The sequence below is a fragment of the Taudactylus pleione genome, unplaced genomic scaffold (assembly GCF_031769625.1).
Source record: "Taudactylus pleione unplaced genomic scaffold, aTauple2 ptg000225l, whole genome shotgun sequence".
Taxonomy (NCBI): Eukaryota; Metazoa; Chordata; class Amphibia; order Anura; family Myobatrachidae; genus Taudactylus; species Taudactylus pleione.
In genome coordinates, this window is record NW_028284627.1 from 934,313 (window position 1) to 946,421 (window position 12,109).

At 44.9% G+C, this 12,109-nt stretch overlaps 1 protein-coding gene across 2 annotated transcripts in view; it reads left to right on the forward strand.

Moving 5' to 3' along the window:
* The window catches only part of ANO2 (anoctamin 2), a 391,756-nt gene that overhangs the window by 35,032 nt on the left and 344,615 nt on the right, over positions 1 to 12,109 (forward strand). For both annotated transcript variants that reach the window (XM_088478973.1, XM_088478974.1), the window contains one exon: positions 5,748 to 6,203. In XM_088478973.1, the coding sequence (XP_088335099.1) occupies positions 5,748 to 6,203 (456 nt within the window). The remainder of the gene's footprint in view (positions 1 to 5,747; positions 6,204 to 12,109) is intronic.

Genomic DNA, 12,109 nt, shown 5'->3' on the forward strand with positions numbered 1-12,109 from the left:
TCACCACCTGTCTGAGCACCGAGAGGTTTTTTTAGTCCAATATCAGAAACAAACATATGAGAACTTGTTAGAGAATGATATAAAAAGCCATAACGTCAATCTCTATCATGAAGGGAATAGCGGGAGAACGTCAGCTCATACGGCCAGTAGATTGGGACCCAGCAAGAAAACAACCTTGATCAGGGCAGAGGTTCCCAAACTCGATCCTCAAGGCTCCCCAACTGTCCAGGTTTTAGAGATATTCAAGGGTGAGCACAGGTGGTTAAATCAAATTGATTGAGGCACTAATTAAGTCACCTGTGCTCAACCATGGATATCTCTAAAACCTGAACTGTTGGGGAGCCTTCAGGACCGCGTTTGAAAACCTGATAATAGTAATACTTTATTTCACGAATAAGATACTTCAAAACAATGTATGAATATAAACTACTTGGCTAAATGTGGATTTATAAGTATGGCTCATGCTGGCCATACACTGCAAGATTAAGCACACAAATAAACCAAACAAGGGGCTGAGCGATTAGTGAATCCCCCGTGCCTCCATATGTCTGGGCACGATCACAGTACACTACATGAATCAACAGAACGGCAGTCAGGATGATTAAACATGTTTCATAATAAACTCATTTGTTGAACGATTATTATCCATGTACATAGACTGAACGATAACCGTTATTGCTTTTAACTGCAGTTCCATATTAATGGCTAATGCCACTCATAACTAAAAGTTCAGTGGCATAGGACTTAATTTAGGAATACCCTAAATTAAATCAAATCCCAGCAGATTATTTACCTGGTATCCAGAATTCATGTGATAAGTGAGGTTCCTCAAATTCTATTGTGTGCCCAAAACAACTTGCATGGCCTTCCGGGCAATGTGATGCAAGGGGCCAACACAATTCCTGTATGACAAAATGTCAGATCAGGCGGAGCATGGAGAGTGCAATGTTTATTTAATATTGGTACAGTGCTGACCACTGACAACATGCCGCCAGCAGGCAGGGTCATTGAGTACTCAACAGTGCTTGTGTACTGGGGGGGGGTGGGGTGGCAAAATAAGGGAGGCATGGCCACACCCTCTCTGAAAAAATAAATGAAAAATACAATTTGAGACTATACAAAGCAGCGCTGTGCACCGCAAAGGGGGTCATCGGTCCCCCTCTGCTTCTGGCTCTAGCCCTTCCAACAGACCAGGGCACGGGTAATCAGTACCCGCTCCTTTCCTCTAGGCACTCCTGTCAGCAAGAGCTAGCAATCTGCGACAGAAGAGTGCCACGTATCAGGCGAAGCGCCCACTCATGTTAACACCTGACCTCAATTAACTAATGTTCCTGGATTTGGTTTAAATTAGGATTTATCACCCAAAAAACTGGAGTTATTCTTTAAATATATGTTGATCTACATCTCTGAAATATCTTGAAAAATATCAGTGATATGAGTAAATGCATTTGCACCATTTGTACTACTTATTTAACTCTTTGCATTTGTCCACACTTTTACTTTTTGGAGAACCACATATTGATGTCATTGGCAATGGTTAGAAAGGAAATCATTGAGACAGGCCCTTCCAGAACTCTAATAGTATAAGAAGGAAGATGGGCTCTTGTCATTGTAAATATGCGTAGAACATTCAGAAACAAACATAAAATGATTTCTGTTTTAATACACAGTGAACTGAGGGCCTGATTCAGACCCGCTCGCGAGCGCTGAGTGCTCGCAAGCGAGTCGATGTTGGCCCAGTGCGCATACGCACGACGGACCCGGCTCCGTCGTGCGCATGCGCGAGACCCGGATAGCGACGGGCAAGCCGTCGCTATGGGTCTCGCTACGAAGGGGGCGTGCTGTCGATGGTGAGTGACAGCACACCCCCTTTGGTGGGCGTGCCGGGGGCGTGGCTGGCCAGACAGAGGCGTTCCCATGGGAACGTCTACCGTCTGGGGCCGGCCCCACTGACATCACAACAAAGGGGGCGTGCTGTCGATGGTGAGTGACAGCACGCCCCCTTTGGTGGGCGTGCCGGGGGCGTGGCTGGCCAGATGGAGGCGTTCCCATGGGAACGTCTACCATCTGGGGCCTGCCCCATAGAGCCGAAAGCACTCCAGGGCTTGCGGCAATGAGACCCTACCACAAGGGTCTCGTCGCAAGCCCGATGGTCGCGACCATCTTCCTGGCGTCTCGTTATAGCTGTAGGTGGTCACCCACAGCTATACGAGCGGCCAGGAGGCCGCTCTAAAATTAGGAAGGACGGCCCTGATTCAGAGCGAGCGCTCTATCAGAGCGTCCGGCTCTGAATCAGGGCCTGAGTTTTGATGATTTAAATCCTCCAATAGGACTTTACATGAAGCTGTGGGTCCAACATAGTAAGATCAATGGCAGCTTGCCATATATTGATGACAGCTAAGCTGTATAGTATACAACTATGCAATGTTTCCAGTCCTAAAGCTGCGTACACACGGTAAGACTTTGCAGGATCATATGAATGATAACGGAATCGATCATATCATCATCGTTCATATCGTCCATTTTTTGGCCCCTTCCAACCCCCCAAACGACGGACGATGCGCACACACGGATGATCGATAACGATAACAACCATTGCCCTTGCATACAGTCCAACCTGGTCGATATAGACCAGGTTACTATAGGGACCCGCGATCATTGATCGCTGGTCGTTATAGAAGTTTGGGGGTTGGTGGTGTGCCGGATGTTCGATATCGATCATCCAGCACATGCAGGACGATCAGACAACGATATCATTATCTGATCTGACCATGTATATGTACCATAAGACTTGATAGTGAGTCTTTGAAATTAAGCATGTACGTTGGGTTGTATGCTCTAGAGTCTAGAGGTAATTAAATACATTTACCTAAGCCAATGAATCGCAACCAATTTTTCCAGTTACTTTTATGTCTCACAATGCTGGGCACCTTTTGTAACCTGAAAATCTTGAATAGGCTACAGATATAAAGTAGTACTTTTTTATTCCTTGTTGTTATGTATTAGAATTAGAGATGAGTAGTTTGCTGTTGCTGAAAACTGAACACACCCAAACTTTGGGGTTCCGAGTACAAGCAGGTCCCAGCTCGAGTCTACCCATAAATTCGATCTCGGATTTAAAATCCTGATCTTGGGTATTGGATGGGATGTAAACAGATCCAAGTTACATGATTTTAGCTATTTTGATCAATTTTAAAGAAATTCAAAACCAAAACTGAACTAAAACATTTCAGGGTGGTTTTACCAAAACCAAAACACAAGGTTCTGTGCACATCTCTAACTAGAATATGTTGGCATTGGGGTTTTATAAAATAATACGTTAAAAAGGATGGGATCAGTAATATATGAAAACACTGGTCCAAAACAACTTCATATTTAAGCTGTAGTTCTTAGAGGTGTACAATCAATTAAAGATCTATTTGACCTAGTAGGACATGTTCTTAGTTATCAACAGCTCCATGATTAATTTTACCTTTGTCATTCTGAATTTTTTATAATCCTGTCACTATATCAACTTGATTAAGCTTGCCACCATCTCTCCTGGGAGTACTGATTTTTTACTTTTGCTAGAACTAGCAGGATTAAGATCAGCTTTAATACCTTGGATTTGGTTGATAGTGATTTCTCCTCCCCATGGGTGGATACGAAGAAATCAGAGAGTGAGGATTTGCCATATCTTTTAGACCTCCTTGTGATTCTTACTCGTATTGACATAATTATGACTGCTTTGCTCTCTGTGGTCATACAGGATACATATTTTATGGTTCTGAAGGTTCTGTGGCCCAAAGAAAGTATTTTGTTGACTTGTAATCATGGAATTGATCCAATTGCCACTCTACCCCATGACTTATAGTATAGTATTGTATAGGGATCATCAATGGTCTGACATCGACCGTTCCTGAACAATAGTCTCGGAGGTCTGATGTAGGCCGTGGTGTTGACATGCACGACCTTTTCATGTGAGATTGGGAGCCATTGATGGTTGACCCATAGATTGGCACCTTCCAATGGTTAAAAACCAGCGACCATTGATGGTTACCCGTCAATGGCCATCTCTAGTATTGTAGGTTAATTTCCCAATTCTGGGACGAGCTCTTGACTTACCTCAATGCTGGTTTTAGACTTCGAAAGGAGCTATGAGTTTTGCTCTTTGCTGATTTTACATCACTTATTCCTTTCCTAAAGTTGCTGTTACTGTTGCATAACTGACCATACATAAATGCTGGAATTCCAAGCCCCCTCCCTCCCCTCCATCATTGGGTTAAGCGGAACAAATGTTTCTAGATGTTATAGATCATTAGAGAAGGGCAGCAACTTTCAACATTGAGGTGGGTATAACAAAATTCCGTAAATATTGGGATGCTTATCTAAATATTCTCTCTGTTACAATTCAGTCTAATATTCTCTAGGTATTTGACAATAACGAGTGGTACCTATAACGACAGCTCACTAGATGTTACTTTGGCCACTATGGTCTCTGGGAAAGTGTTTTTCAGAACTCCTACTGTTGGCCATTTGTGTGCCTACTTCCCTTCCACACTTCTCAACTCTTCTCCTACCCAGTCCACCTTTATTTCTCATCCCCTTGTGTACTGCAATGTGTATTGCTGATGGCCACATTGACTTATGTTTTGATTTTGGTTTCTGATGTCACTTTTATGCTTGGTTCTTGCTTTATTATAGTTGCTGCTACAGTGTTGCTGCCTTTTGGTGTCAGTACAGCTCATGTAAACTTCTACCAACAAACTGAAAACCATAAAAAACATTGCAGTGTTCTTATTTTATTTTGTATTGTTCTCTATTTTCTTATGTACAATAAACAGTTTTTTTTACAGAAAAACACCGGTCCAAATATTTTTTACTCAAATCTAAACCCTGATGTCAATCCCTTTTATATGCTGTATACATTTTGTTCCAGCCACAATTTTTTCCTGCCCATCCCCACCCTCCCCCATCCACACAACAATGTGGTGCCATGCCAGGAATCTCCGCCATACTCAATTCTGCTCATGGTTCTCTCGAATCATCTACCTATAATGTTAAAAATAGGGGTATTGGAGGTGGGTACGATATGTCATTCCCCCTGCCGCATCCAAATTGCATAGGGTCGTCAGTCAGATCTTCAGATAGAGGAGCATGTGCGGCAGAGCTGAAGATGCAACAGATGACACACAGGACGATTTGAACAATTTGTCATTCCGATCCGTTGGAAATCGCCAAATCATTTAAAAAAATCATCAAGCGTGGTTTAGTCCTCAAAAACTTTACTTTAGAGAACATCGATATTGTATCCTGCAGATCCACTAACTAAGAGGGGGGCACTGGTGAGTAAAAGTAACAGGGCATATACTTTAAGTACCTGTAAATGCTCCATCTAGACAACAACTTCCCAGGCTATCAAAAATATACCAGTGTTTTAATATGTTGCAATTCGTGTGGTCTCCGTATGGGTTGTAAATATCTTTTTACTGACCCATCTAGTGAATTTTTAGATAAGGATTCTGCATGTATTATTCTTACTGTTTCAGCATTAACTACTATCAGTATAATATCATATTCTCATATTATTGCTCCATGGGACAAACTTGTTTTTGGCTCATGACAATGGTCTTAAGAGTGTAGACTCTGATTTGGGATCTGTTTGTTTATTGGTTTCCACTTTGTCACCCAGGTAATATTCTGGATCCCTTTTCTGTTTGTGTGCTCTTTCCCCCGTGAGATTTACTCATTACTTTTTTTCTTTGCAGGTTGTTAACAATTATATAGATGGAAACCAGCCAATCAGACAGAGTGGAATGCATTTTGGGGATGGGAAAAGAAAAGTGGACTATGTTATGGCCTACCACTACAGACATCGGTCTTCCCAACACAATGGATCACCCACAAATCACAGGCCCCCGCCAGTTATTATTTCCAATGGGAATTCAGTGACCCCAGAAGAAGTTGGTAAAACTCCCCCTGAACAGCTACTTCCAGGGGAATTACAGAACCAGCAACAGAAACTGAAAGATCACAGTAACCAAAAGGAACAAAACCAAGACCACCAACAGTCTGTTAATGGGAATTCATCATGCCATCCACACGAGGTGGTAGTGGTAGAGATGAACCACCATGACGCCCTAGAAGAAGAGAAGAAGTGTCAACGAGAGGAATTTGAACGTAATCTCATTGAAGCTGGATTGGATTTGGAAAAAGATATAGAGGTGAGTTGGGTCATAAATTTGGGATCTAAAAACAAGTTTATATTTCATCCATTCTAAACTACCCATAGTGGGCTGGAGTGGCCGAGACAATCGGCACAGTTAATGTGGAACATATATTTTTTTATGAATACAATATGAATTCTGTTACATGAGTCAAGCTTCTTCTGATAATAGTAACCTCACTCTTGAGGTCTGCTGCAGATATTTGAAGGAAATACTGTATATAGTGCATTCCTGGTGTGCGTGAGATTGCTGTGTGTGTATATATATATATATATATATATATACACACACAGGAGATATATATATATATATTTATATATATATATACACACACACACTATGACAAAACTGTCTAAATGGATGGTACATATTAATTATAGTCTCTAAGCACAATTATTAGCATTCGGCTATTTTTGTGTTCTTTGGGTTTGGTGTGAAATTGGTCTTTTGACTTTTACTCCAGTCCATGGGGGTTTTAAACCACTGTTATCTGTGCTTTACAGCCTGACACACCAATCTAATACTGAACTACTTGATAAATGACATGTGTTGGGCAGAGGAGCACCTGAGAGGGCTAAACGCTGTCTCTGTGGCTTATTCAGCACTAGCCTGATATTGTACACTATGTACAGCATACTGTACCTCGGCAGGTACGGGTTGTGGCAATGCAGCACAGGCATATTTATATGCCTGGCTATTTTCTGTGAATGCTCCATAACCATTCCCCTGCGGAGAGGGCCCTCACAAAAACTTGCACACGGACGTCCTAATTTGTGAAACACCATTGTAATGCGGAAGTATACTACAACAGTCTATGCATGATGCAGATACGGTATTATATTACTGCCAATTATAATCCATTTTGAGTACTAATCAAAGGGGGATTTAGTGCAATAATTAGAACTTTTTTTTTAAGACAGTTATTGATTGAATTGCATGCATGTTATTGTCAAGGACTTGGTTACTAAAGAAAGTTGAATAATACTGGTTTCCGAAAGTGGAGGCAGCCAGTTTGTAGCCTGAGACTATCTATCTATCTATCTATCTATCTATCTATCACTTAAGTTTGTGACAATGTGATTAGTGTATTGATGCTTTGGGTACTTGAGCAGATTTCATTTCATGGGTTAACATTGGCTCCTTTATAGTTTTGCTGTGAACTCCAGTAACCTGTAGCTATCCCTGTCACATCATATGATTAAACTTCCCGCACCTGATGCACATAGATGTAGTGTGTTATTCTTGCCTTAAGTCCAATACCTCATCCCATCCTCACAGTTAGTTACTGGACATACAGAGGGACTTATACAGAGTCAGATGTATCCGGAATTGTAAAATGCATTTGCAAGTACATTTGCCGAATCAGAGTCAGTCGCATGCGCAAATCCTGAGCTGTGATTTCCTCCCCTTATGAGATGATACTGGATTGTGGGCCTGATTCAGACCCACTCGCGAGCGGCTGCCCGCTCGCAAGTGGGTCGATGTTCTGGACTGAGCATGCGCACGACGGAGGGAGCTCCGTCGTGCGCATGCACCAGACGCGACGACCGAAAGGAAAGTCCTTCGCTCGTTGTGTCTGATCAAAGGGGGCGTGCTGTCGATGTTGACTGACAGCACGCCCCCTTTGGTAGGCGTGCCGGGGGCGTGCCTCCCTGACGGGGGCGTTCCCACGGGAACGCCTCCCGTCAGAAGCCGGCCCACTGACATCACTAGTGATGTCAGTGGGAGTGATTTTGGCTCTGATAGAGCCAAAATCACTCCGGAGCTTGCGGTTGAAAACCTCAACCGCAGGCTCCGGCTCGCAGTTTCGATGGTCGCGATGGTCAAGACCATCGCGGCCATCAAACTGCACGCTCGTATAGCCTGTGGGTGGTGACCCACAGCTATACGAGCGTCCAGGAGGACGCTCCATTTTCATGGAGGCCGGCCCTCATTCAGAGCGTGCGCTCTGCTCAGAGCGTACGGCTCTGAATGAGGGCCTGTGACTGGAGGTGTGGGTCTGTGTGCATATGTAAAATATGAAAAATAACAGTACACATAAATTACAGTTAATGGCTGGTCAGAGAAGATAATAAGGACCCAAGTGGATTGGTGCAATGCTTAGCAAAGCATACTCTAGTATAATGTTTATTTTATTTTGATGACAACACTTTAGATTATGGAGTGATTCAGAGGGGTATGATATTGCAGTTGGCGCTACGGCTTTTGTTTTATGCTAGTGCCGTGAATCCGCCGATGTGCGTACAAAAACACACTATTGGCCATACTATCGGACATTCCATGGATCTGCATGCAATTTTGATTTGCACCTCTGTGTGGTAACCATCAGGATGTCTGCACAGTGCAGCTCAGACACATGCGCAGAGAGAAACCATCGGACACTTGCTGATGGCTCCCTCTGTCCAGAGCTGTCAAGAGCATTGACGGGCCACGGTAAAGAGAGGAGGTGTGGCCAAATCGAGGTGGCATGGACACGTACCCCTTCCACATTTGTTTTTGCTTAAAATCCAGTGCTCAGCACCGTGAAGGGGGGCATATTTGTCCTCCTAGGCCAGGAGGCAGATCCCGGGGGGGCGGGCGATCAGAGCGATCGACCACCTCCCGTTGCACTTGCAGGGAGAGAGAGGAGGCTGCTGCTGCTCAGTGGCGGCAACCTCACTGGACCCTCAGCATCTGGGGAGAGAGAGACTGAGGTCATTGAGCAGCAGAAGCCTCCTCTCTCCCTGCCCGATATGCTACTGACTCAGGGCCCTCCTTGGGCCCGGGTAAGTAGTACATACAACAAATAACTACGTTAATGTACCTGTCCTTGACGCATGCGCAGTGATATTTTTAGACACAGGCGCAGTGACAAAAGATAGCTCCATTTGCAAAAACACTGGCATTGCGTAGAACTCTGAATCAGCCCTTTTCTAACTACATGCCCACACTATGCCCAGAGCCGTAACTAGACTTTTTGGTGCCCTGTGCCAGAAAGAGCATTGGCGCCCCCCTCAGTTTTCAACGGACCTAATGCACCCAAAAATTGGCCATGGCTTCATGGGGAAGGGTCAGCGAAGAGATAGGAGAGACCAGGAGATGCTGGGGATAAAATAAGAGGAAGCTACAAGTGAGGATGATAATAAACAGAAATTTGACAGACTCAAACAGCGCCCCCTGATCTGTGGTGCCCTGTGCGATGGCACCGACCGCAATACCCTAGCTACGGCCCTGACTATGCCCTTACTATACTTTGTCTGTTACTGCACATTTACTGTGATCATATGCACGCCCATTTCCTCCAGGCTTAACCCACCATTGTACATTGTCTAAAGCCACGTTTGAGAAAAAAAAAATAGGTGAAGTGTGGACGTCCGCACATGCACAAGGCAAACAATCGCAACTGGACATATAATAAAGTAAGTCACAAATCGCGTTTCAGACTGATTCTGAATAAGTACCACAGTGAGTATTCGCTAGTATTCAGGGAGCATTTTAGATGACTCAAAAATGACTCTGTGCATGAGATCTTACTGTGCTTCCAAGGTGATGGACTCAAGTGGTGATGAGTTGTTCTACAGAGACTGAAACCTACTGTATCTATCACAACACTTGCCAAAGTACGGCTCCATAGAAAGAAAGCATAGGAAGAGGCCAGTGCTGACTATAAACCATTCTCCTCTGCTGTACTGTAAATATGTTGCATGTATAGTCATCGGCGTCCTTAGGGAGCACTTACATCATAATGCAGGCTGCTGAGCCTCAGCTGTACATAGAGCCATCTCCACTGATTGATTAATTTAATCACATGACTGCACTGTTATTTCCACAACAAACAAAGCACAGCACGTACTGTATGTGTTCTAATAACCAGACTTATGCAATTAATAATGAGCATGAAGCTGTATTGGGTAAAGCAGGTTTGGGCAACCTGTGGCTAACCAGTTTCGGATGAACTACAAGTTCCACAGGCAGTCAGGGCACAAAAGAGACGCCACAGATTGATTACATCTTGGGTATATTGATTCCTTTTGCCAACATATACTGTACGTTACTTAATATTGGTTGCTGATGATTCATCATTATGAATATACTCTGTGCAGATGTTGTATTCTGTGTTGTGACACCATATTCCACCATCTGACAATTCCTGGCACTATATACTAAAGCTCCTGGGCCTCATTGCATACCTCCCAACCGTCCAATATTGGCGAGCCAGTCCCACATTTCAGGCACTGCCACCTTGTCCCACTTGTGGAGCGCAGTGTCCCGCTTTGGGGGGGAGTTTGGGAGACCCCTCTCAACCACTGCTCCAGGTCCCGATCTTCCATTCTAGAAGGTTGGGAGGTAAGTCATTGTATATTATGAACCTAGATGCTAAAGACACTGCTAATATCTATATATATATATATCTATATACATGATACAGTGGCAGATGTTACCTAGGGGCGGCAGCCTCCCCCCTCCCCAGTAAAATCCGCCACCTCAGTGCGCCAGTTACAGACCATGGGCGGGATCCATCAATGAAAAAAATGCAGTCAAACCCTGAAAATGCGGGTTTGACCACACTTCTCATATGCACCAAGCCCCGGAATGTGATGCACTCCGGGGTTCGGTTGCGGTGGGTAACGCCATCTTCCTGAAGGCGTTACCCATAGAAGCCCATGGGCTTCTATTGGGAGTGAGCTGAGAGAGGAATCCAATTGGATCCCTCCCAGCACCCACTGAGGTACGGGCGTCCTTCCGCTCATGTGCAGAATGACGGTGGAGGGGCTTCTGGGTCATAGACCCGGAAGTCCCTCCATTGCAAAGGGCCGCTCCTACCGACAGAGCGGTCCTTTGTGGTGATCGTCATGCAGACCGGCATTAGCAACGCCGGTATGCATGCGCTGACCGGCAGAATTGCTAACGCCATTGTTTTCTCCCTCTGGGACTGCCAGCCCAGGCTGCGATTGACAGAAGCATACTTCCAGTGTGTGGCCACTCCTCTGCCTTCCGGTTAGCCCTACCCAGCTTCTAGGGGCTGCAGCTGATGCAGTCCTCAGAAGCCGGTGTTTTGCACATGTGCAGTCCCACCTCCGCATGTGCTCATGTTACTATAATTACAAACACATTTCTGTTCCTTGCTATGAAATGTCAGATCACATTGTTAGCAATGATAGAGTGTTTGTGGGCTTTGTTATAAGTTCTTTCTTTAACCTTTAAGACCATGGGGGCCACCAAGGAACTTAGGGCCTAATTCAGCAAGGACCGCAATTGCAAAGCTGCACGCAGGCAATCTGTGGAACTAATGACCCAGCCCTTATTTTGTTCCATCATTTGAGAAGCCTGTACCTACAGGGCAATTACACAGCTGCGACATTTCCATCATGTACCTACGCACTCAGGGCCTGATGCAGAGCCGCTCGCTGCTGGCAAACGCTCGCTCTGAATCTGGGCATTTTTTTTTGTCTCTGGCTGCTCGCAAAGCTGTGGGTGACCACCCACAGCTTGCGCGAGCGGGCTGGAGACCGTCGCGATTATCACGACCATCGGGCTTGCAATGAGACCCTGGGGTAGGGTCTAGCTGCTGCAAGCCCAAGTGGACTTCCTGCTCTAATAGAGCAGGAAGTCCACTAGGGATATCAGTAACCCCACCTACAAAAATGCCAGGCGTTCCTAAGGGAACGCCTGCATTTGTCCGGCCACCCCCCCTACCCGCCCACAAAATGCGTCGTGTGCACAGTGGGGAACCATCGAGCCGCTTGCGAGCGGCTCTGAATCGGACCCTCAGTTTCCTTCCATAATATAGAGACTTATCTCCTTTCTCAGGAGAGATACTTACATGGCAGGATTTTTAGGATTACCATGTCTCTGTTTGTGCCTCAAGTACACCATAGTGACATTTGTAGTATTGCAATGCAATGTGACGCCAATTGAGGTGC